Source organism: Sarcophilus harrisii, chromosome 1 (genome assembly GCF_902635505.1).
Source record: "Sarcophilus harrisii chromosome 1, mSarHar1.11, whole genome shotgun sequence".
Taxonomy (NCBI): Eukaryota; Metazoa; Chordata; class Mammalia; order Dasyuromorphia; family Dasyuridae; genus Sarcophilus; species Sarcophilus harrisii.
This window is the reverse complement of record NC_045426.1, coordinates 490,565,441-490,590,865: the sequence shown is the minus strand read 5'-3', so window position 1 is coordinate 490,590,865 and position 25,425 is coordinate 490,565,441. Positions and strand designations below refer to the sequence as shown.

Genomic DNA, 25,425 nt, shown 5'->3' with positions numbered 1-25,425 from the left:
TAAGTCAGAGGACCATTTTTCAAAAATTTCAATGACAAAAAACAGAAGTAAAGTGACTTTGATGTTTCCATTAAATAGCTGCTAACCCTTCTCACTTCTCTTCAATATTTCCCTATTCTTCTAACTACTATTCAAATATTTCATTAAAATCTTTCAAATAATCATTCAAATGAAATATTTCATGCCCATTACAATCTAATCCTCAAGTCTTTTCTTCCTCAGGACATGCTTCATTTGGAGATGATCATAACTTTTAATGGACACAATGGTATCCATTTTATATTTTGATTGTTTTAATTTTCTGGTTTTCTTCTTCATTCTTAGTTACATTCTATATAGAATAAGTTTCAAAAAGAGCTAGTTTCTAGACAGGTTATTATAATTATAAGCAAGATTTTATTACCCTCAAGCATGTTTCTTATTTCTTTGTCATGAGTAACTTCTTTTGCTGTCTGTCCACTCCCATTCACAACAGCAGCATCAGCGTTATGTTCTAAGAGAAGCATTACCAATTCCTAAAAAAAAAAAAATGAAGAAATGACTCAGCTATTATTAAGACATAAAATCTCACTACAATGGCTCTTCTGGTTTTAAAATATAAAGACAAAGCTATATAGAAAATATTTCCGAACACATTTATTCTATCTACAAATGGCCAATCTAATAACCACATTGATGGTATAACTGATTTTACTGTAATGATTACCTAACAATTAAAATCATGAAATTGATTGCATATGTGAATAAGACAACATTTAAATTCTTTTTAAGGGTAATTAGGTTGCCTGTGCATGTATCTAAAAGAAGCAACACAAGTTACCTCTATAACAAACAAAAAAATCAAGAAGCAAGATCAGAAACATGTAGAAATATAATTGGGACTCCGCTAGCAGAACAGACTCTCAGGTTCAACATCTAGCCCAGTCTGAAGCCTGCAAAGAAATAACTAGGGCAGGAATCCCAGATTAAATGAAAGTCTAAAGTTACAGAAGTAAATAGTAAAACTTTACTATTGGGAGACTTCAACTTTCCCCTGTCAGATAAATCAGATAAATCTAATTACAAAATAAATAAGAAAGAAGTTAATGAAATGAATAGAATTTTAGAAAATCAGATGTGATAAACCACTAGAGAAAATGAATGAGAATAGAAAGAAATATACATTTTTCTTAGTAATAAATAACACCTTCACAAATATAACTATGTATTAGGATCTAAAAATGTCACAACCCAATTTTAAAAAATCAGACTTATTAAAAAAAACTTCCTTTTCAGATCATAATGCAATAAAATTATTTTCAATAAAGAATGATAGAAACATACTATAAAAATAAATTGGAAACTAAATAAAACATTCCTAAAGAATGACTAGGTCAAAAAATCATAGAAAAAATTATCTCAATAAAGGAAATGATAATGAGATGACAAACTAAAATTTATGGGATTCGGAGAAAGAGGGAACTTTATATCTCTAAATGCTAACATCAATAACACAAAGACCCAATCAATGAACTGGGCATGAAATTTAAAAAAAAAAAAAAAAAAACAGAAAAAAACAAATTTTAATTCCCCAATTAAAAACTAAATTAGAAATCCTGAAAAATCAAGGAGAAATTAACAAAACTAAAAATAAGAAAACCAATGAATTAATGAGTAAAAGTGGGAGCTAGTTTTATTGAAAAACTAATAAAATAGATAACTAATAGTTAATTTAATTTGAAAAAAAGAGAAAACCAAATTATTCATCAAAAAATAGTGAATTCATCACCAATGAAGAGAAGATTAAAGCAATTTTTATGAGCTTACCAAATAAATCTAATAATTAAAGTGAAATGGATATTCATAAAAATATACATTGCCCAGATTAAAAGAAGAAAAATAAAGTATTTAGCCCCATCTTAGAAAAAGGAATTAAATAAGCCATCAATGAGTTCTCTATGAAAAAATCTCTAGGACTAGATAATATTCACAAAAGTGAATTCTACCAAACATTTAAAGAACAATTAATTGCAATACTATATAAATCATTCAGGAAAATAGGCAAAGAAGGATTCTTTTCCAGTTTTTTTTTTTTTTTTATGATACAAATATACTAGAGATACCTAACCCAGGAAGGGAAAAATTAGGGAAAAAAACTATAGACCAATTTCCCTAATTAATATTGATACAAATTTTTTAAATAAAATGCTAGCAGAGACATTTAGCAATATACCACAAAGATCATACACTATGACCTAGTGAAATTTATCCTAGGAATTCAGGGCTAGTTCAATATTAGAACTATTGGCATAACTCACTATATCAATAAAAAAACTAACAAAAATCATAAAATTATCTCAATAGATACAGAATAAGCTTTGGACAAAATCATTTCTATTTTTAAAAAGTAGAAAGCATAGGAATTAAAGGAGCTTTACTTAAAATAAGTAATCTTTATCTAAAACCATCAGAAATCATTATCTATAATGAAGATAAATTAGAAGCCATCCCAATAAGATCAGGTATGAAGCAAAGTGTGAAGCAATAACCATATATTACTACTATTATTCGATGTAGTATTAGAAATTCTAGCTATAACAATGAGAAAAGAAAAAAAGAAAATGAACACATTAGAACAGGTGATGAGGAAACATAGGATCTGTGAAAATGATATAGTTATGCACTTGGAGAATCCTAGAGGGAAAAAAAAATCTAAAAATACTAGTTGAAAGAATGAATAACTTTAACAAAATTTCTAAAAGTAAAATTAACCTACATAAATTATCAGCATTTTAAAAAATTACCAACAAAGTCCACCAGCAGGAAATAGAAAAAAGAAATTTCATTAAAAATCATTATAGATAATATAAAACACATGAGAATGTTTTATCTGCCAAGATAAATCTAGGTATTATAGGAAAATTACAAGACAATTTTCCACAAATAAAGTCCAATCTGAACAACTGGAAAAAATATAAATTACTCATGATTATAGGCCAAGCCAATATAATAAAAATGACAATTATACCTATATTAATTTACTTGTTCAATGCAAATTAACAGAAATATTTTTTAGAGCTAGAAAAAAAATAACAAAATTCTTCTGGAAAAACAGTAAGTCAAGAGTATCAAGGGAATTAGAAGTTTACAATACTATCACTTTGGACCATACTGCCACTCTGACCATGGCCTCCAGGGTCTTCCACTGCCCAGACCCAAATCCAGGTCAGAAACTTGCAGAGAGGCAACAATTAGACTTTGTCCTAGATCAGATGCAGCAGACTGCTTTGAGATCCTTGAAAGTCTGAAGGTTCTCATTCTGACTTGTTTCTAAGAGCCTGGAATAACACAATATTCAACACTCCAAGAAAGCAGCAAGAAGATAAGGCCATATGAAACTGTGCATACACTTTGATCTAGCAGTGTCTCTACTGGGTCTCCTTCCCAAAGATCATAAAACAGGGAAATGGACCCACATGTGCAAAAATGTTTGTAACAGCCCTTTTTGTAGTGGTAAGGAACTGGAAACTGAGTGGATACCAATCAGTTGGAGAATGGCTGAATAAATTATGGTATATGTATGTAATGGAATGTTATTGTTCCATAAGAAATGAAATGATGAGCAGACTAATTTCAGAAATGTTCGAAAAGAAGTATATGAACAGATGCAAAGTGAAGTGAGCAGAACCAGGACAATACTGTGTATAACAACAGCAAGACTGTGTGATGATCATCTGGGATGGCTTTACCTCTTCTCAGCAATGTGGTGATTCAAAACAATTCCAATAGACTTGAGATGGAAAATGCTATCTGCATCCAGAGAGACAGAAACCGAATGTAGATTGAAGAATAGTATTTTCACTTTTTTTTTTGTTTGCTTGCTTTTCCTTTCTTGTGTTTTTTTTTTTCCACTTTTGGCCTCGTTTTTCTTCAATAATGTGACGAATACAGAAATAAGTTTTAAAGGATTGCACATGTTTAACCTAATTCAGATTGCTTGCTATTTGGAGGAGGGGGAAGATAAGGGAAGAAGAGAAAAAAAATTTGGAAGACATAGTCATAAAAAAATGAATGTTGAAAACTATCTTTACATGTAATTGGAAAAATAAAATACTATTAAGAAGAGATTAAAAAAAAAAAAAAAAAGATGACTGGCCCAGACATTCCCTTCATATGTGGAATTTAGGGCTAACATCTGGTCCAAACTCAGAGCAACTGTAAAAGACTCTGAAAGACATCCAACGCTGGAACAATGGGCAACACCCCCCCCCAAAAAAAAATTCCACCATCATTAGCTATTATGAAAGCAAGAAAAGTCAGGATATAAAACCAGAAGAGAATGACTTCAAAACATCTATAAGCAAAGCCTCAAAGAAAAACAGCCTGTGTACAAATCCAACTAGAATTCCTGAAGGACATTAAACAATAATCTAAAAAAAAAAAATCAAATGGTTCTTACAAATGAAATGAGTGCTACAGGAAAAAAAATGGAAAAGTATGAGAGGTATGCTCTCAGACTGGCTAAGATGACAGGAAATGAAAATGACAAATGTTCAAGGGGATGTGGAAAAACTGGGACACTGATGCATTGTTGGTGGAGTTGTGAATGGATCCAACCTTATTGGAGAGCAATTTGGAACTATCCTCAAAAAATTATCAAGCTGTGCATACCCTCTTTGATCCAGAAGTATTACTACTGGACTTATATCCCAAAGAGATATTAAAGAAGGGAAAGGGTCCTATATATGCAAAAATGTTTGTGGCAGCTCTTTTTGTAGTGGCTAGAAACTGGAAATTGAATGGATGCCTATCAATTGAAGAATGGTTGCGTAAATTGTGATATATGAATGTTATGGAATATTATTGCTCTGTAAGAAATGACCAGCAGGATGAATACAGAGAGGCTTGGAGAGACTTACATGAACTGATGCTAAGTGAAATGAGTAGAAATGAGGAGATCATTATACAGTTCAACCACAATACTATATGAGGATCAATTCTGATGGAAATGACTATCTTCAACAATGAGAGAATCCAAATCAGTTCCAATTGATCAGTAATCAATCTGATTGCTATACCTACCTAGCAAAATAACATGGGAAATGAGTGTGGACAACAACATAGCATTTATATTCTGTTATTGTTTGCTTGCATTTTTGTTTTTCTTCCCAGGTTATTTTTACCTTCTTTCTAAATCCAATTTTTCTTGTGAAGCAAGATAACTGTAGAAATATGTATACATTTATTGTATTTAATATATACTTTAATATATTTAACATATATGAGACTACCTGCCTTCTAGGGGAGGGAGTGGGGGGGAGGGGAGTTGGAACAGAAGTTTTTGCAAGAGGCAATGTTGAAAAATTACCCATGCATATGTTTTGTCAATAAAAAGCTATTAAAAAAAAAAAAAGAAATGAGAGGTATAGAAGAACAAATGGGGAATAAAATTAACAGCTTGGGACAATAAGCACAAAACCTTTACTTTCTGAAAAATTGGAGAGACCAAATTTAAGCCAATGATACCAAGGGATAACAAGAAATATTAAAACTTAGAAGACTAAAAATATAAAAGAAAATACAAGGGGGCGGAGCCAAGATGGCTGAGAAGGCACACACGACTTTCTTAGCTCCTCTCATTCCCCTCATAACCAACTATTTAATTAGCCTCAAAAATAGCTCTTCACTGCTTAAATTCATGAAGATCAGAAACATACAACTTACCAGCTGAAGTCAATCTGGAAGATCATCAGGAAAGGTTTGTCCTGAGGGGCCAAGAACAGACTAGGCAGTGAGAAACTAGCCTCCTGAGACCAGGGGCCGGAGTGGGGGGAATCTCTGTGGCTAGAGAAGTTATAGAGACAACTCTGCTATAGGCTAACTGCTCTGCCTTAATTACAAAGCAGTAAACTGGCAGAGAAATTAAAGCCTAAAACAGAGGGTACTCTTAAAAACGCCAGAACCTAACAAGAGCTGGCTGTAACCACTCAAACCCGGAAGTGACTCAGGCAGACTGTAATGCAGCCCTTCAGCCACATCCTGCAGTTCAGGGATTTTACAGGGGCAGTTACAAACCAGAGAGGCAGGGGGGCACAGCCTGGATAGCCTCTAATCTGCACAGTGGCGGGGCTCTGCCTGGAACAATAGAACTTCCCCAGCAGGACTGTGCTTTCCCCAGGCAGAGATACTTCCAGGTCCCTGCAAATCCATTCACTGCTCAACTGAAATACCCCGCCCCGGGTGGATTTGGCTTGGGAATTAAAACCCCACTGCTCAGCCGCCAGCCCCGGGCAGCTGTTATCTCACACAAGGGTGGTTCTTGGCAGGGGATTTCCCAGTCTGTCTGGCAGGCCTGAGATTCCTGGTGGGGAACCCTTCCCAGAGCACCGCACCCTTTACAGGGCAGCAGGACAGCTCCCGTCCAACACCTTTCACTGCTCCAGAGGAAGCTGGAACCTCCTGGCCTGAAGGCAGACCCTACATTTAAAAAATGAGGAAAAAAATAAAAGGAGGATTGATATTTTTTAGAAAGAGAAATAGCTTTTCAACCCTGAAGAGACTAATAGCAGACACTCCAGACAATTGTTCCCCAATACAAAAGGCCTCCTAGAAAAGACTATTAAAAACCTAAAAGACAAATTAAAAAAAAAATGGGGAAAAGGAAAGAGAAGCATGTAAAGAGACAGAAAAGACAAAAACCACTAAAAAAAAAAATTGATAAACTGGAAAAAGAAAACAACTTCCTGAAATGTGAATTGAAAAAGGTAAAACCCCAAGAAGTGCAGGGAACAGAATTTGTGAATTGAAAAAAAAATAACCATTAAAAAAAATTAGTGAAATGAAAAAATCATAGAGCAAACAATTCATTTAAAAACCCAATTGACAATAAAAAAAGAAAAAAAAGCAATCAAGAAAATAACTCATAAAAAAATCAGAACTGAACAATAGAAAGACTGATTCATTGAGACAGGAAGAAATCAAGCAAAACCAAAAAAAAAGAAAGATTGGAAAAATGTCAAAACTTACTTGGAAAACAAAGACCTGGAAAAATAGATCTAGGAGATAACTGAGGATATGGACCATCCAAAAATCATGATGAAAAAAGAGCCGATACCATTTTACAGGAAATCATCAAAGAGAACTGCCCAGAAGTAAAGATCCAGAAGGTAAAATAGGTGTGAAAGAATGCATAACACCTTTCTGAAAAAGACCCCAAAATAAAGACGCAAGGAAATTGTCCAAACTCGAATTTTCAGATAAAGAAAAATTTTAAACAGCCGGAAAAAGTTCAAATACCCGGGGTGCTAAATAAGGATCACAAGATCTGACTGCCCCAACATTGGACCCAAAGGCCTGAATTTGATATTTAAACAAAAAAGAACTTGAATGCAGCCAAGAATAAACTACCCAGCTAAGCTGAGCATTTTTTCCATGAAAGAAGATGGATAAATGAAACAGAAATTCCATCTGTTTCTAAGGAAAACCAGACTAAACAAAAAAATTTGATTCTAAAAAGGACCCAAGAGAAGTAGAAAAGGTAAAAACCTAAAACTGTATTTTGTTGTATTACAAAAAAACATGTATAATTTGATTTTACCGATATAACATAAAAAGGGAAGTAGAAATGGAAAGAGGAAGGAGAAAAGGGGAGAAAAAAGAGGGAAACTACATGAAGAAGGCAAAGGAAACCACTATCTGAGGGAACTTGAGAGGGGTAGGAAATTTGTGGGAACTTACTCCCACGATTCCAAAGAGGAAAAATTGACAATTTGTTTTAGAGAATCTCTCACCATTAAAAAGGGGAGAGGAAAAGGAAAAGGAAAAGAGAAAAGGGAAGGGCAAAAAGGGGAGGGGATCCAAAGGAGGAGGAAGGGATACTAAGAGGGAGAGCTTGACCCAAGGGGACCAAAAGTTTTAATACTAGGGAAGGGAGAAGGAGGCAAGAAAAAAGAAAAGCAAACTGGGAAATTAGGATGGGGAAACACAGAATTAGTAATTTTAACGAAATGTGGTGGATGAACCTCCCATAAAGAGGAGGCAGATAAGGACTGGATCAAAAGTCAGAACCCTACAATATGTTGTTTACAGGAAACACATTTAAAAAGGGGAGATACATACAGAGAAAGATAAAAGGTGAGCAGAATCTAAATGCTTCAGGTGAAGTAAAAAAAGAGGGGAGCCATCCTTTCTGATTAAGCAAAAAAATTGATCAAATTAAAAGAGATAAGGAAAAACTATATCTTGCAAAGGGACTATAGACAATGAAGCAATATCAGTATTAAAATATATGCACCAAGTGGTATAGCATCAACTTACTAGAGAAGTTAAGAGAGGCAGAAGAAAAGACAGCAAAACTAATATGGGAGACTCAATCTTGCACCTCAGATTTAGAAAACCAAACACAAAACAAAAAAAAGAAAAAATAAAAGAATATTAGAAAAAAAAGGATAGACCGGAGAAAACTGAATGGTGACAGGAAGGAATATTTTTCTTCTGCAGTTCATGGAACCTACACAAAATTGCCATATATTGGACATTAAAAAACCCCAAATTAATGAGGAAAGCAGAAAAGTAAACAATTTCTTTCAGATCAAATGCAAAAAAACTAATTCAACAAAAAGAAAAAAAAATAGACCAAAAAATTAAACTAAATAATCTCATCTTAAAGAATGATTAATGAAACAGCAAATTATAAAATTAATAATTTACTCAAGATAATGACAAGGGAACATCAACAAAATTTGTGGGATGCAGCCAAAGTGGTAATAAGGGAAAATTTTATATCCTTGAGGCTTACTTGAATAAAACAGTGAAAGAGAAAAATCAATAATTCTTGCAAAAAAAGCAAAAAAATACCAAATTAAAACCCCAATCAAAACAAACTTGAAATTTAAAATTAAAAGGAGAAATGAATAATATGGAAAGAAAAAAACATTGAATAATAAAAAACTGAGAATTGGTTTTATGAAAACCAATAAAATTGATAAACCTTTTGGAAATTGATTAGAAAAAGGGAGAGGAAAAAAATTAGTAGTCTTTAAAAATGAAAAAGGAGAACTTTCCACCAATGAAGAGGAAATTAAAGAAATAATAAGGAGTTAATTTCCCAACTTTTATGCCAATAAATTTGATAATCTGTTAAATGGATGACACCTCCCAAAAAAATACTTCCGATTATCAGAGGAGGAAATAAATTGCTTAAAAATTTCCCATTTCGAAAAAAGAAATAGAAGAAGCTATTAATCAACTCCCTTAAAAAACCCCAGGGACCAGGTGGATTTACATGAATTTTAAAACATTTAAAAAAAATTAGTCCCAATGTTTTTAAATATTTGAAAAAATAGGGAATGAAGGAGTCCTACCAAATTCCTTTTATGACACAGACATGATACTGATACCTAAACCAGGTAGGTGAAAACAGAGAAAGAAAATTATAGACCATTTCCCAAGAATATTATGCTAAAATCTTAAATAAAATATTAGCAAAACTACAGAAAATCATCCCCAGGATAATACACCATGATCAAGTAGGATTTATACCAGGATTGCAGGGCTGGTTCAATATTAGGAAAACATCTTTAATTGGCCAATTAATAACCAAAGTAACAAAACCATAATCATCCAATAGATGCAGAAAAGTATTTGATAAATCCAACATCCATTCCTTTAAAAACACTTGAGAGTATGGGAATAAAATGGACTTTTCCTTAAAATAATCAGAGATCATTTAAGACCAGCAGTGAGCAGCAATTAATGGGGACAAACTGCAAACATTCCAAAAAATGGAGGAAAAAGGTCCCACTATCACGATTTATTTAAATTGATTAGAACTGCTATTTGGGAATAAGAGTTGAGAAAGAGATTAAAGGAATAAGAATAAAATGAAGAAACCAAATTATCACCTTTTGATGATAAATGGTATACTGAGAACCCCAAGATTTACTAAAAAAGTTATTAGAAACAATCCACACCTTAAAAAGGTTGGATACAAATAAACCCACTGAGTCATCAATTTTATATACCACTAACAAAACCAACATTTAGAGTTACAAAAGAAATTCCATTTAAAGAAACTGATTGTATAAAATATTTAGGAATTATCGCGGGAAAACAAAACTTTATGAGCAAAACTACAAAAACACTTTCCCAACAAATTAAGTCTGATCTAAAACTGAAAATATTAAACCCTTTGATTGGGCAAAAAATAATAAAGATAAATACTATTTAAACTAATTATTTATTTAGGCTATACCAATGACCCCAAAAACATTTTAATGACCTAGAAAAAAAAGAAAGTCATATGGAAAACAAAAGGTCAAGAATTTCAAGGGAATTAATGAAAAAAAAATTCAAATGAAGGTGGCCTAGCTGTACCAGATCTAAAATTATATTATAAAGCAGAGGTTATTAAAACCATCTGGTATTAGTTCTGATGGACCTGGCCACCTCCAAAATGGATCAACCAAACTTTCCAAGGAGAAAATGAACTGAACTGCCACGCCCAGAGAAAGAACCTGGGGAGATGACAAAAAACCATTACATTGAATTTAATCCCTATATCTATGCCCACCTGAATTTTTTGATTTCCTTCCCAAGTAATTGTAAAATTTCAGACGATTTCCCTTTTTAAAAATAACGTTTTTAATACTTATTTGTATCTTAATTTATATTTTAATATATTTAACATCTATGGTCATCCTGCCATCTAGGGAGGGGTGGGGGGTAAGAGATGAAAACTGAAACAAGAGGTTTGGCAATTGTTAATGCTGTAAAGTTACCCATACATATAACCTGTAAAGAAAAGGCTATTAAATAAAAACAAAATAAAACAAAACAAAAAACCGTCTTGTATTGGCTAAGAAACAGACTAGTTGATCAATGGAATAGGGTAGGTTCAAAGGACAAAACAGCCAATAACTTTAATTTTAGGTTTGAAAAACCCAAAGACCCCAGTTTTTGGATGAGTGCATTATTTGACAAAATTGTGGAAAATAAATTATATTAAAAACTAGGATGAGCACTTAACACCAACACCAAGATAAGGTCAAAATGGGTTCAGACCTAGGGAAAAGAAGAGATTATAAAAAATTGGAAGAGATAGGATAGTTTACCTCTGACCAAGGGAAAGAATTTAGAACAAAGAAGAACTAAGATCACTTTGACTACAAAATAGAAAATAAAAGTTTTGTACAAAAAACTAATGCAGTCAAGATTAGAAGGGAAACAATAAACTGGGAAAAACATTTTACAGTTAAAGGTTCTGATAAAGGCCTCATTTCCAAAATGTATAGAGAATTGACTCTAATTTATAAGAAATCAAGCCATTCTTAAATTGATAAATGGTCAAAGGACATGAACAGACAATTTTCAGATGATGAAATTGAAACTGTATTTCCACTCATATGAAAGAGTGTTCGAAATCACTATTGATCAAAGAAATGCAAATTAAGACAACTCTGCATAACCACCAACTGGATTCAGAATGACAGGGAAAGATAATGCGGAATGCTGGAGGGGATGTGGGACAACAGGGACACTGATACATTGTTGGTGGAATTGTGAACACATCCAGCCATTCTGGAGAGCAATTTGGAACTTTGCTCAAAAAGTTATCAAACTGTGCATACCCTTTGATCCAGCAGTGTTTCTACTGGGCTTATACCCCAAAGAGATACTAAAGAAGGGAAAGGGACCTGTATGTGCCAAAATGTTTGTGGCAGCCCTGTTTGTAGTGACTAGAAGCTGGAAAATGAATGGATGCCCATCAATTGGAGAATGGTTGAGTAAATTGTGGCATATGAATGTTATGGAATATTATTGTTTTGTAAGAAACAACCAGCAGGATGAATACAGAGAGGATTGGCGAGACTTACATGAACTGATGCTAAGTGAAATGAGCAGAACCAGGAGATCATTATATACCTCAACAACGATACCATATGAGGATATATTCTGATGGAAGTGGATTTCTTAGACAAAGAGAAGATCTAACTCAGTTTCAATTGATCAAGGATGGAAAGAAGCAGTTACTCCCAAAGAAAGAACACTAGGAAATGAATGTAAACTGCTTGCATTTTTGTTTTTCTTCCCGGGTTATTTATACCTTCTAAATCCAATTCTCCCTGAGCAACAAGAGAACTGTTTGGTTCTGAACACATATATTGTATCTAAGATCTACTGTGACCTATTTAACATGTATAGGACTGCTTGCCATCTGGGGGAGGGGGTGGAAGGAGGGAGGGGAAAAACCAGAACAGAAGTGAGTGCAAGGGATGTTGTAAAAAATTATCCTGGCATGGGTTCTGTCAATAAAAAGTTATAAAGAGAAAAGAAAAGAAAAGTAATTTTACATGTATTTGGAGAAATAAAATACTACTGAAAATTTTAAAAAGAAAACAGAAAAAAAGAGAAGTTATCCAAATAAACTAAGTCTGGTAGTAGATTAAAGGTGATGAAAAAAAAAAAAAAAAGAAAATACAGGGTCTCTCATAGCAAAAGCAATTGATTTAGAAAATATATCAAAGAGAAGATATTTAATAATCAATGGACTATGTAAAAGACATAATCAAAAATGAGCCTAGACATCCTATTTACAGGATGTCTTAAAAAGACATCTTAAAAGTAGAGAGAATCTATCTTTTGAAATCCCAAAATGAAAATTCCTAGGAATAACATACCCAAAACTAGAGCTCCCAGGTCAAAGGAAAAAAAAATACTACAAGCAATCAGAAGAATTGTGTCCACACAATTTTGTAGCCACCACTTTAAAGGAAAAATGATTTAGAATATGTATTCCCAAAGACAAAAAATAATAGGTAACTAGAATCACTTAACTAGTAAAACTATAGGGTGAAAAATAAACCTTTCACGGAGAAGAGAGCTTTCAAGCATTTCTAATGAAGAAACCAAAGCTATACCAAAACTCTAACATTCAAACACAGAAGCTAAGAAAAATATAAAAAGATAAATATATGAACAAGCAGTCATATAAGAGTAAATAAGGATACATTTTTTACATTCTTTTATGGAAAATATTATCATGTATTTCCTCAAAGTCTATCATCATCAAGAGTTATAGGGAGAGACTAGGAAAGATTCTGTTATATTTTAATGATCTTAAGAAAAAAAATGAAAAGAGAGAGGAAGAAGAATACATAAGGATAAAGGAACAAAGGTGTAGAGTACAGACTAGCTCTCTGGATGGCCTCGGTGTCAGCCAGAGTCAGGATAAATTAAAGTCCTTGGTCTTTAGGGGGAGAAGTGAAGGAGGCAGGTAAACTCTCCTCCTCCTGCCACCAAGTACTCTGCCTCTTTCCCTTCACCCTCAAATCCTTGCCTCTGATTATCTTAACACCAAACATTCAGCAAGCACCAACGGTGAGAAGAGCCATTTCTCCAAACATATGCTAATAGAATCACTGTCTCTAGGTAATAGGTAATTAGCCTTAAGTGCTCTATTGTGTGATTTAAGCATACCTTTTTGGAGTTTTAACCCTCTACACAAAGGGAAACGAAAGTTACAGATAATTATCTCATATAATGAGGAAGTGCAAATAGAAATTTATAAAAACAAGATGGAGATGACAGAAGTGGTCAAAGAAAAGAAGGGAAGAATATACATACACGCATATAGTTGAGTACAAAAATTATTTCACTCAACAGGGAAGACAAAGGGGGAGCTAAAAAGAAGACACATACTGAGACCTCTCCTAAGTAAAAACAAATTCTAATGATGTACAAAAATATTTATAGCTTTCTTTGAGGTGACAAAGAATGTGAATCTGAAGTTATACTCATCAACTGAGGAATGGTCAAACAAGTTATGGCATATGAATATGATGGAATATTGTGCTATAAGAAATAATAAAAGGGATGTCGTCAGAGAAACATGGGGAGATTTATATGAACTAATGTAAAGGAACAGAACCAGGAAAACAAGTTATATGACAACAATATTGTAAAGACAAACCACAACAGTTAGAGTTACAAAGAGAAATTCCATTTAAAGTAACTACCCATAGTATAAAATATTTACGAATCTATCTGCCAAGGGAAAAATCAAAAACTTTATCCACACAAATTAAGTCTGATCTAACCAACTGGAAAAATATGAAATGCTCTTGGTTAGGGCGAGCAAATATAATAAAGATGACAATACTATCTAATCTATTTATTTAGCGCTATACCAATCAGACTCCCAAAAAACTATTTTAATGACCTAGAAAAAATAATAACAAAGTTCATATGGAAAAACAAAAGGTCAAGAATTTCAAGGGAATTAACGAAAAAAAAAAATCAAAGGAAGGTGGCCTAGCAGTACCAGATCCAAAATTATATTATAAAAACAGTGGTTACCAAACCCATTTGGTATTGGCTAAGAAATAGACTAGTTGATCAATGGAATAGGTTAGATTCAAAGGACAAAACAGTCAATAACTTTAATAATCTAGTGTTTGACAAACCCAAAGACTCCAGTTTTGGGGATAAGAACTCACCTGTGCCTTTGTACCTCTCATCCCTCAGGTCCTCCCACATGCCTTGAACAGCATTCCTTGCTCCTAGAGGCTTTTTAACTCTTACACTTGGATTTAAGAAGATTCAGTTTCCCAAGTTCAAATCTGGCCTCAGATACTTACCAGCTGTGTGACTCTGGGCAAGTCACTTAACACTGTTTGCCTCAATTTCCTTATCTGTTAAATGGCAAATCACTCTAATATCCTTGGCCAAGATAAGCCTTAATGGGGTCACCAAAAGTCAGACATGACTGAAAAACAACTGAACAAGAAATTATAGTAGTGGGTCAATCTAATAGTAGTGAAGAGATTTAGTCAAGCCCCTATATAAAATTATTTGGGTAAGGTGAGCCTTGGTCTCATCCTTCTCCTCCCCACCCAGCCAGCCTTCTTCCACTCTCTACTGACAAATTTGTGAACTTCAAAAGGTTGAAAAATTTGAGGCTTCCACCTGTGACAGCAAAAGCGTCCCGAGTTAGCACTGGCTGATGACAGTATCTGTTGTTAAAAGTTGACATAGCCTGAAAAAAAGGTAGTTTCAAGTTTTTACAAGGAACCCAGAAGAAAGCTATAATATACCCCAAAAGAACTTTGTGAGGATCCCAAAAAGAAGAATAAAGGACTTTCAGCAAGGAGAAGCTGTCATTTACTCCTGTGTCACATATGTTCTTTAATAAGCCAGAATCCATTTCTCCCTAGACTTTAGAAATATTTGTTCCCCTACTTGGGGAACATCTTCAGTACTCTTCTAGCTCAGTAAATATTTACTTCTCAAAGTTAATTAAGTCTGACTGGCTGATGGATATACTTAATAAATGGAAATCACACTTGTGGGCTTATAAATTATGGTAGGAAAAAACCAATCTCAACGTTCAAGATTACTTCTATGACCTTGCCTGAGAAGAGAAATAGCTAGCTGCTTTCTGAGGACCCAGCCTGCCAGTGAGAGTAGGGGCTGAAAGAGGAAACTTAAAGTCTATATCTCAAAGCCTGTCTTATACTACTACTTCTACTATTACTTTCCCATGTCCATCAAAACCTCAGTACAGATTCAGAACACTCTACCATTCCATAGTTAAATATAAAATGAAAACGGTTCAAAACTCAGTAATAAAGGGAGAAACAAACAAACAAAAAAAAGAACTTAAAAGAGTGAACAAAAGACAAAGCAATTTAAAAGTATTCAATTACCTAGGGTTGGTTACATGTTAAAACAGTTCTTCTAATTTAACTCTACATTACAAACCGAGGAGGAGATGTATGAGTTTTGATTTCCTTTGGGAAGATGGCTTGACAAATGTTATTATATTTTAAAATAACATTCATAAATTCATAAGATTTTAGTAAATTTCAATTCTGGTTTAGTTATTTGGAATTATTTATACATTTGATTTGCTAACTATGAATGTGGTAGATAATAAAATATACTGGAATTGAAAAAAAATAAATAATTATTTTTCATCTTCTAGGATACTATCTGTGTCAGACAAGTCTTATAATTTTCCTGGCCATCAGTTTCCTCATCTGTAAAATAAGTTGGATCAAATGGCCCCTGCAGTCTTCTCTACCTCTACTATGCTCTTTAGTAAGGCAGAATAATAGAAAACAAGCTTCAAATGTCAAGAAATATTTTCTGGAGAAGAGGACAAAATCCAATTTTGATATTTCATCTTGGCATTTGCAAATATGTGTTGATCTAGAGATGAACCTATGCTTACCCAGTAGAAAACAACTATAAACATATTGTACAAAGGAAAGAGCATTGACTTTGGAGTCAGAGCAACTGGGCTCTAATCCTTTCTCTGTCACTACCTCTGTGACTCTGGGCAAGTCCCAGTGGCGCCAGTAGGGCCTCATTTTCCAGATCTATAAAATCGAAAAATAAACGATATGACCTCTAAGGTTCCTTCTAGCTCTATTTCTATCATTCTTTGGAAAGATGTATATCAAGCCTGAACAATTTCAGGCAGTCCTGAAAAACAGATTGTACCTGCTATACGAGGATGAGTCTATCTAAATATAGATAAGGAAAAGGAAGAACTTTCTAAAAAAACCATTGGAATTTAAAGAGAAATTATAATTTAAAGAGATATACTGATGAACAAAGCAACGTAGTAATGGGAATAACAAATGGTAAGGAAAACGGAGGCCAACAAAAAGCATAAGGAATGGTATGGAAAAAGACAGAGATCACACCAGGGACAGCACTTTTGAGAGTGGGTGGGAGGGTTAAAAACATTTCTTTTGCTTCTGTTTTTTCTGCCAAGGAAAACATTTGGACAGGAAAGAACAATATCAAAAGAATTAACAGAAAGCTGATATCCTAGATGAATAGAGAGAGGGTAGATGAGATGGAAGTCACTTGGCCAAATGGGAACTCCATGTCTGAGGAATAAAGAAATTACAGGTATGATTACTGAGTCACTATCAATGACCTTTGAAAGACTTTGGGATATGACAGTAATAAATGATAGCATTTACACATCACTTTAAGCTTTGCAAGATTATTTGCAAGCTCCTATTAAGGAGCTCATTTTGTCCTCTCAACAACCCTAAGAAGTAAGTATTGCTATGAGGGTCAGAGGAGTTAGGATGTGAATTAAATCCTCTTGTTTCGAAGCATTGAAGCATGACACTCCCCACACTAGGTCACATGGGATTTAACAATGTAAAAAGTTCAATTTTCAAAAAGGAACAGACTATTAAAGAAATAATTAGTGAAAAATCTAGGAAAAAAGGACAAGGATCACACTGAGCAACAAGGCTTCATCAAGTCATAGCAGACTAAACTTCTTCTTTTGACAAGTTTACTATAAAGAAATCAGTTAGCACTACACAAGACACAGACACACACACACACACAGCTATTTAAATTTTGGCAAAGCATTTTTAACAAAAATTATTCACAAATAAATAGACTGATGTAAATCCATTAATGCAGTAAACTTCCAGGTGAAGAGAAACTCTACCAATATATGTTTGCACCAAATCTGCAGCTTTGTTATCTTTATTATTATCTTAGTTGTCTAGGCCAAGTTACTTCTAAATAATGTGACTTTCCCATAATTACATAGTATATGTGTCATAGAATTTGAAACAAGGTCTTCCTGCTATCAAAGTCACCTTTCCATCCATCATTCTATACTACTACTCACCCACAAATATTTCACAGATAAATCGCATAAGTATTTCAAAGTAGATTTAGGAAAATGAGGATTGAGAAAAGACCACTGAACAAGATGGTAGAGAAAAGGCAGCAACTAACCTGATCAATCTTATAAACTATTAACATCACAAGAGTCAGTTTTCATATAATTGTATTAATCCTGAATGTTGACTATTAGCATCTGAAGCAAATGATAAATACTTATTGTTGTTGAATACTAGTCATATACCAAGTCTAATAAGGAAACATAAGGTTATTAGAATTTTTTAGGGCATTAATATCTGGTATAATAATAAAAACCAACATTTATATAGTACTGTAAGGTTTGTAAATTTTACAAAATTACTTCATTATATCCTCACAACAACACTGACATACAGAAGCTATAATTATCCCCATTTTACAGATGAGGAAATACAGGATGAGAGGTTAAAAGATTTGCTCAAGGGGACAGCTAGGTGGCGCAGTGGATAAAGCACCAGCCCTGAAGACAGGAGGACGTGAGTTCAAATCTAGCCTCAAATACTTAACACTTCTTAGCTGTGTGACCCTGGGCAAGTCACTTAACCCCAATTGCCTCAGCCAAAAAAAAAAAAAAAAAAAAAAAAATATATATATATATATATATATAGATATATATAGATATATATATATATATAAAATAAATAAAAAAATTATTTGCTCAGGGTGTCTTACACTTGGTAAGTGTCTGAGGCAAAATCTGAACTCATCTTCCTGATTCCAAGTCCAGTACTCTATCCACTGAGGAATTAATTTAATACATTTCTTTTATATGCATTAGGAGGAAGTGGCAGTCAAATATTCATTTCTGAAAAATGTCTTCATTACTCAATATATTCAATTCCCTAATATTATGTACATTTTCCAGCATTAATGCTTTCAAAAAGTGTACATTGAGTGAGTATTGAGTGAGGCTTCTGAGTATTGAGTATATGTATATATGTATGTGTGTGTGTATGTGTACACTTATAAATACACACATGTATATGTGTAAATATAAATTAGGCATAAAATCTCTTATAAGTTAAGAGGAATAATTTTCTCAATATATGAAATCATAAATCAATATGACATTGCTGTTCAATTGTTTCAATCATATCTAATTCTTTTTTACTCTATTTGGAGTTTTCTAGACAAAAACCTTGTAGTGATTTGTAATTTCCTTCTACATTTCATTTTACAGATGAAGAACAAAGATAAACAGAGTTAAATGACTTGTCCAGGATCATTCAGCTAGTAAGTATTTGAAGTATTTGAAGCTGATGACAATGTCTGAGACTTGAACTTAGAAAAAAGATGAGCCTTCCTGACTCTAGACCTGTCACCCTATCTACTCCACCACCTAACTTCCCAGGTCAATATGGTAATTATCTTCAAAAATCTGAAGGACTGCCATGTAAAAAAGTGAATAAATGTATTCTACATTATCATAGAAAATAAAACATAGAAAAAAGAGTTAAAATGCCCTTAATATAAGAAAGAACATTTTATTGAGAATGGGAGTTAGGTGGAGCCTAGGGGATCAAATCCACACTCATAGAGGTTAGATTTTTCTAAGTATAGGTAGAGTTGCAGCAATCAGAAGGCAATGAGTGGGCTTATATCCCAAAGAGATCTTAAAGAAGGGAAAGAGACCTGTATTTGCAAGAATGTTTGTGGCAGCCTTATTTGTAGTGGCCAGAAATTGGAAACTGAGTGGATGCCCATCAATCGGAGAATAGTTGGGTAAACTGTGGCATGTGAATGTTATGGAATATTATTGTTCTGTAAGAAATGACCAGCAGGACAATTTCAGAAAGTCCTGGAGAGACTTACACAAACTGATGCTGAGTGAAATGACCAGGAGATCATTATATACTTCAACAATAATATTATATGATGATCAATTATGATAGACATGGCCATCTTCAGCAATGAGATGATCCAAATCACTTCCAATAGAGCAGTAATGAATTGGACCAGCTACACCCAGCAAAAGAACTCTGGGAAATGAGTATGAACCATTACATAGAATTCCCAATCCCTCTATTTTTATATGCCTGCATTTTTGATTTCCTTCACAGGCTAATTGTACACTATTTCAAAGTCTGACTCTTTTTATACAGCAAAATAACTGTTTGGACATGTATACATATATTGTATTTAACTTATACTTTAACATATTTAACATGTATTGATTGGTCAACCTGCCATCTGGGGGAAGGGGGGAGGGGAAGGAGGGGAAAAGTTGGAACAAAAGGATTTGCAACTGTCAATGCTGAAAAATTACCCATGCATAGATCTTGTAAATAAAAAGCTATAATGATAATAATAAAAAAAAAAAAAAAGGCAATTAGAACTACAATTGTAGCTAAGGCAGAGTTCATTATGACAGTCAGAATTAGGTTAATTATTTTTCTCTGGTTTTACCCAGAACTTAATGATTAGAAATCAGTAGTACTAATTTTACTAGAAAAATACAAGCCTCATCAGTACATATATAGATGCATATAGGAATAGTCAGATTACGTCTACAAAGTGCCATTTTCAGACAGCGACCTCAAAGCCAAAGTGGTGTGTAGATGTGAAATGGTAGAGCACTATCCTAACAATGGCTGGTGGTGCCCAAAAAGGAAGTAAGCTCTTGATCATTAGAAATATTTAGACTTAATGATTATCTGTCATAGTTGCTAACAGACATGATTCTTGCATTAACTGAAAGGCCAAATTAAACAAATTCTAAGGTCCTTTAACTTCACTATTATCTAACTCTACAAAATAACAGTTCAGACTAATGAATCTGCTTAAGAATTATTCCCTTCTAAAGGGATCTGTATGTGTCAAAATGTTTGTGGCAGCCCTTTTTGTAGTGGCTAGAAACTGGAAAATGAATGGATGCCCATCAATTAGAGAATGGTTAGGTAAATTGTGGTATATGAATGTTATTGAATATTATTGTTCTGTAAGAAATGACAAGCAGGATGAATACAGAGAGGCTTGGAGAGACTTACTTGAACTGATGCTAAGTGAAATGAGCAGAACCAGGAGATCATTATATACTTCAACAACGATACTGTATGAGGATGTATTCTGATGGAAGTGGATACCTTCTACAATAAGAAGATCCAATTCAATTCCAATTGATCAATGATGGACAGAATCAGCTACACCCAGAGAAAAAACACTGGGAAATGAATGTAGACTACTTGAATTTTTATTTTTCTTCCCAGGTTATTTTTACCTTCTGAATCTGATTTTTCTTGTGCAACAAGAGAACTGTATGGATCTGTACACATATATTGTATCTAGGATATACTTTAACATGTTTAACATGTATGAGACTACCTGCCATCTAGGGAAGGGGGTGGAGGGAAGGAAGGGAAAAGTTGGAACAAAAGTGGGGCAAGGGACAATGTTGAAAAATTACCCATGCACATGTTTTGTCAATAAAAAAAGCTATAAAAAAATCTTAAAAAAAAAAAAAGAATTATTTCCCTTCTGTAAAAAACAACCCTTATTTTTAATTTTTAGGTATAATATACAATATCAAAATCATGTCCTCTTCAAATGTTTTCACATTTGGAAGGTTCATATTTTCATTATATACACATGTCATAAATACAAACACAAGCACATAGATGAAGTTATACTGTGCATATGGAGTGACACACACACACAAAGATGCCTAAAAATCTATTTTTACCTTTCGCCCTGTAAATGCTGCACGATGAAGTGGAGTGTCTCCCATATCATTTAACACATTTACTTCTGCACCAGCCTAGAAGATAAAAAATAAAACTTTAATATTTCAATAAATAAGCAAAAGCCAAAATAATTCAATTCCAAACTCATTTACTAAATCTCCACAGCATGGTGCAGCTAAGATGAAAAGAATGCTGGATTAGAAGTCATAGGACCCACATTTGAAGCCACTTACTTCCTCTGGTCCTGTTTCCTCATTTATACAATGGGGGAACTGGACTAGATGATCTCTATGTTCTCTTCTAGATCTAAATATGTGATTTTATTACAGAATATTGTGAGTTATAAAAAAAAAAATAATTCTGTGTCATCATGAAGCTTCAAATCTAATAAGGGGATATGACAAATATATCAAAAAAAGAACACTACAAATGTTTTTTAAAAAAAATATGAAATTCCTTGTATGAGGAAGGAAAGATTATTCATTCCTATTGAGACCAGGAAAGTCCTTAAGGATGAAATGATCTTCTCAAAGGATCTAAAAGGACTGCAGAATTTCAATAGGTATAGAAAAAGAAGGAAATAACACTCCCAGCAGAGGACATGACCAAAGTCTTAGTAAGAAGCAGTAAAAAAAAAAATAGTCAATGAATAAAAAATAATCCAGGGAAGTAGAGCAAAGAGAATAAAATTGCATTCAATTATCTTGTTTAAAGAATTTGTTTTTCTAAAGCAGGGTTTCTCAACTTTGTATTTTGGACCCCTTGGCAGTCTGATGAAGCCTATGGCCCCTTCTCAGAAAAATATTTTTAAACACATAAAATACAATACATAAGGATTATAAAAATATGTAGGAATGCAGAAAACTCAATTATATAGAAAACAATTATTAATTTTCATACTCTTGTACTTTTCCCTATTCACTGTGCTACCATTCTAATTCAGATACTTGTTCCTGAATTAGTATACTAGACCTGTAAACCAGTCTATCTGCCTCTAGTATCTTATAGGAAATCAGGAGTTTAGAAATAATCTAGTCTAACCCCCTCATTTTACAGGTGGGGAATTAAGGCTCATAAAAATAAAATGCCTTTTTTATGACGTCACAACAAATAATCTACAAAGCATAAACTCAATGTGTTATTCACATAGCTGCCAAATTTATTTTCCTAACATACCAGTCTGATCACATGACTCTCCTACCCAAAATCATTTACTGAGTCCCCATTTCTTCTCAAATACTCCAGTGGGTCTATGAATTTAAAAAGGGTATTCCCACCAACGCATGCTGGGATCCTGATCTGCCTGCCTACCTTGTTGTGACTTGTGCAGAAATGCCCTCCATTTGTTCTCCAGAGAGTGTCCGTCCAACTTGCTTTCTCGACACTACAAGGACACTAATAGAGCAGTTGTCATTCCTCATGACCATCCCATCTCCTGTCAAGTGTTACATTTCTTTGGCATGCTTTATACTATTTCCCCTTTGTAATTTATTATTAATAAGGTGCTAGAGTCTGCTAGCACCCACCATGCACATTTCCATTATCCTTAGGATGACCCACAATTTCAAATCCTAAGAGACTGTAATATGCCATGACTCATAGCCATAAGACAACATTGGAAGAGTGATGGTATTTAAAAGACAGTCCTTTGTTCTAGGAATGAAATTAAGAGCCATTAAAATAATTTTGCCTTTTCCCAATGGCAATGTGAGCCTACTTTTCTCTTATTCCTCCTATATTCTGGGCTTAAATTATAATCTATTTGCTGAAGTCACACCAGAGATATTTATTTTTCCATAAAGATATCTATAGATATCTTTATCTAGTTATCTATCTATATACACATACACAAATAGACAATTGTGCAATTGAGAAATTTTGTTTTATCCTCTGGGTAACAGGTTTTCTTCTTTTAGTTGGTTTGTTTCTTCACTAATATGACTAGTTAAGTTAATCTTTTGAATAATCATAGCTCTTATCAAAGAGGTTCTGCAATGTTCCAAACTTGAGTCATCTGAAAATAGGAGCATTTGGAAGATTACATCACCTTAAAGGGTATACCTACTAGATCTCCTCTCTGACAATAAAAAACTCCTTGATGAGCATGTGTCTCTCTAATGTCTTAGTGATGATAACAACAACAGCTAGCATTTATAAAGTACTTTAGATATGAAAAAAAAATCTTATAAATATTATGCCTTAAAATTTATTTTCATAACAATCTTGAGAGGTAGATGCTATTATTATCATCCCCATTTTACAGATGAAAAACTGAGGTAGTATGAACTCAGTTTCCTGACTACATGTTCATTATCCTATTCACTGAGCCAGTTAGCTGCTTATTGATCAGAAAGTTGTCAAAAAGGTAATCTGGTTTTGAAAATAAAAATTTTTTAAAAATAATCTATTGATTATATTCTGCAAGGAATCTTATATAATTGTGACCTTCTCAGAGGAGACATCTTCCTTCAGGAGAGCTTCTAAAATAGCATTTTGATTTATCAAATAAATTATTAATAATTTATTAATAATTGTTGATTGGGGGCTTTGTTAATAATTAACAAAAAGTACAGCAGACTTCTATTTCTTAAAAAATAAAATAGAGAACCCTTTATTGGTCTAGAATTTAAGTTCTTCTGCACTTCAGATCCAAGCTATCTCTATAGTTTTATGTTACTCTACTTCATGCATTTTATGTTGCAGCCAAAATAGGATTACTAATTATTCATAACCCTGTTCTGTAGTCTCACTTCTATGCATTCTCAATATGTTACTTCCCATGCCTGGAATACAATGTTACCTTCTCATTTGTGTTTTTTTACATCTTGTTAAAGAAGTAACTGAGATGCCACTTACTTAATGAAACATTTCACTAATCTCTCTTCTACTTTTTTGTATGAACTTCCCAACCCCATTTGAATCTAATATTTTGGAAAGCAGCAGTTAAATTGTTTTTGATCATTGTATTCTCAGTGCCTCAAATACTACAGGCACTTAAAGAAAGAAAAGCTTTAAAGCAATAGAAGACATTTCCCTCAATCTTCTAACATGTGATTAATAATGAGGCATGCTACACAAGTCACCTTCTTTTCTGTATATAAATCTCTTTAAGAACCTTTATGCTGTTTCTAATAAACATTTGTTGTTGATTGCCTCTGTCCTAGTTTCCCTGGCTTCCTTTAAGACTCAGTTCAAATCAAAAGGTCTTCTGCAAAAGGTCTTTTCTACCCTTTCCTAATCTCCTTACTCCCAAATGCTGCTACACAAGGAGCTTACAATGAGAGAATCAAGAGTTAGCATTTACCATAGGCCTAAACATTATATGATTCTTAACATTACTTCCCTCCTTGCCCATCACTCTGCTATTGTCACTATGGATGAAGAAGTAGGGATCACAGGTATGAGAATAATTTTGTATTTTACTTCATTTCACAGGTTGTCAAGCAGAATTCATTACTAAATGGCCAGACTCTGGGGGAGAAACCTCTTCATACTTGGTTAGGCTGGTCCTCAGAAATTGTCTTGCTGCCAGTACCATACGAAAAGCTTTTGAACATGGTAGAACTTGCCAGATATTATACTCTACAATCATAGCATTTGAGAAAGTAGGGTTGCATTCATATGATGATGTGACACTAAAATAGAACTTTTCTGGATAAAATACTTCACAAACTAAAGAAATTCTGTAATGATGTAATGTAACACTATTTATTAGTTTAACATTTCTTACAGAGTAATTAACCCACTGAATAAAAACAAATGACTAACAAAATTTAAAATTTATATTGAAATAGGAAGAAATAGAAAGTATTAACTTGAGTTCTTTAGATCTAAAGCAGGAAAAGAATGTAAATTTCTAACTTATACTAAAAAAAATTTGATAAAGCAGTGACTCATATATTACAGGATATTTAATAATTTAGATCACTGCATGAATCCTTTACATTTTCAAAACATCACCTTCAGTTTTCAATGTTTAAAAAAATAACCTATTTCTTCTTTAATTATTTTGGAGATATTTGTAGAAATCATGAAAATATTCTGGTATTCAAAAGTAATTATA

At 33.3% G+C, this 25,425-nt stretch overlaps 1 protein-coding gene across 4 annotated transcripts in view; it reads right to left on the bottom strand.

Moving 5' to 3' along the window:
* OSBPL1A (oxysterol binding protein like 1A) overlaps window positions 1–25,425 on the bottom strand; it is a 269,237-nt gene that overhangs the window by 219,419 nt on the left and 24,393 nt on the right. For 2 of the 4 annotated variants that reach the window (XM_031946509.1, XM_031946508.1), the window contains exons 4-6: window positions 22,674–22,757; window positions 21,362–21,436; window positions 404–515 (exon numbers count right to left, since the gene is read on the bottom strand). In XM_031946509.1, coding sequence (XP_031802369.1) covers window positions 404–515; window positions 21,362–21,436; window positions 22,674–22,757 — 271 coding nt within the window. The remainder of the gene's footprint in view (window positions 1–403; window positions 516–21,361; window positions 21,437–22,673; window positions 22,758–25,425) is intronic. The other 2 variants (XM_031946510.1, XM_031946511.1) reach the window with 1 other exon arrangement.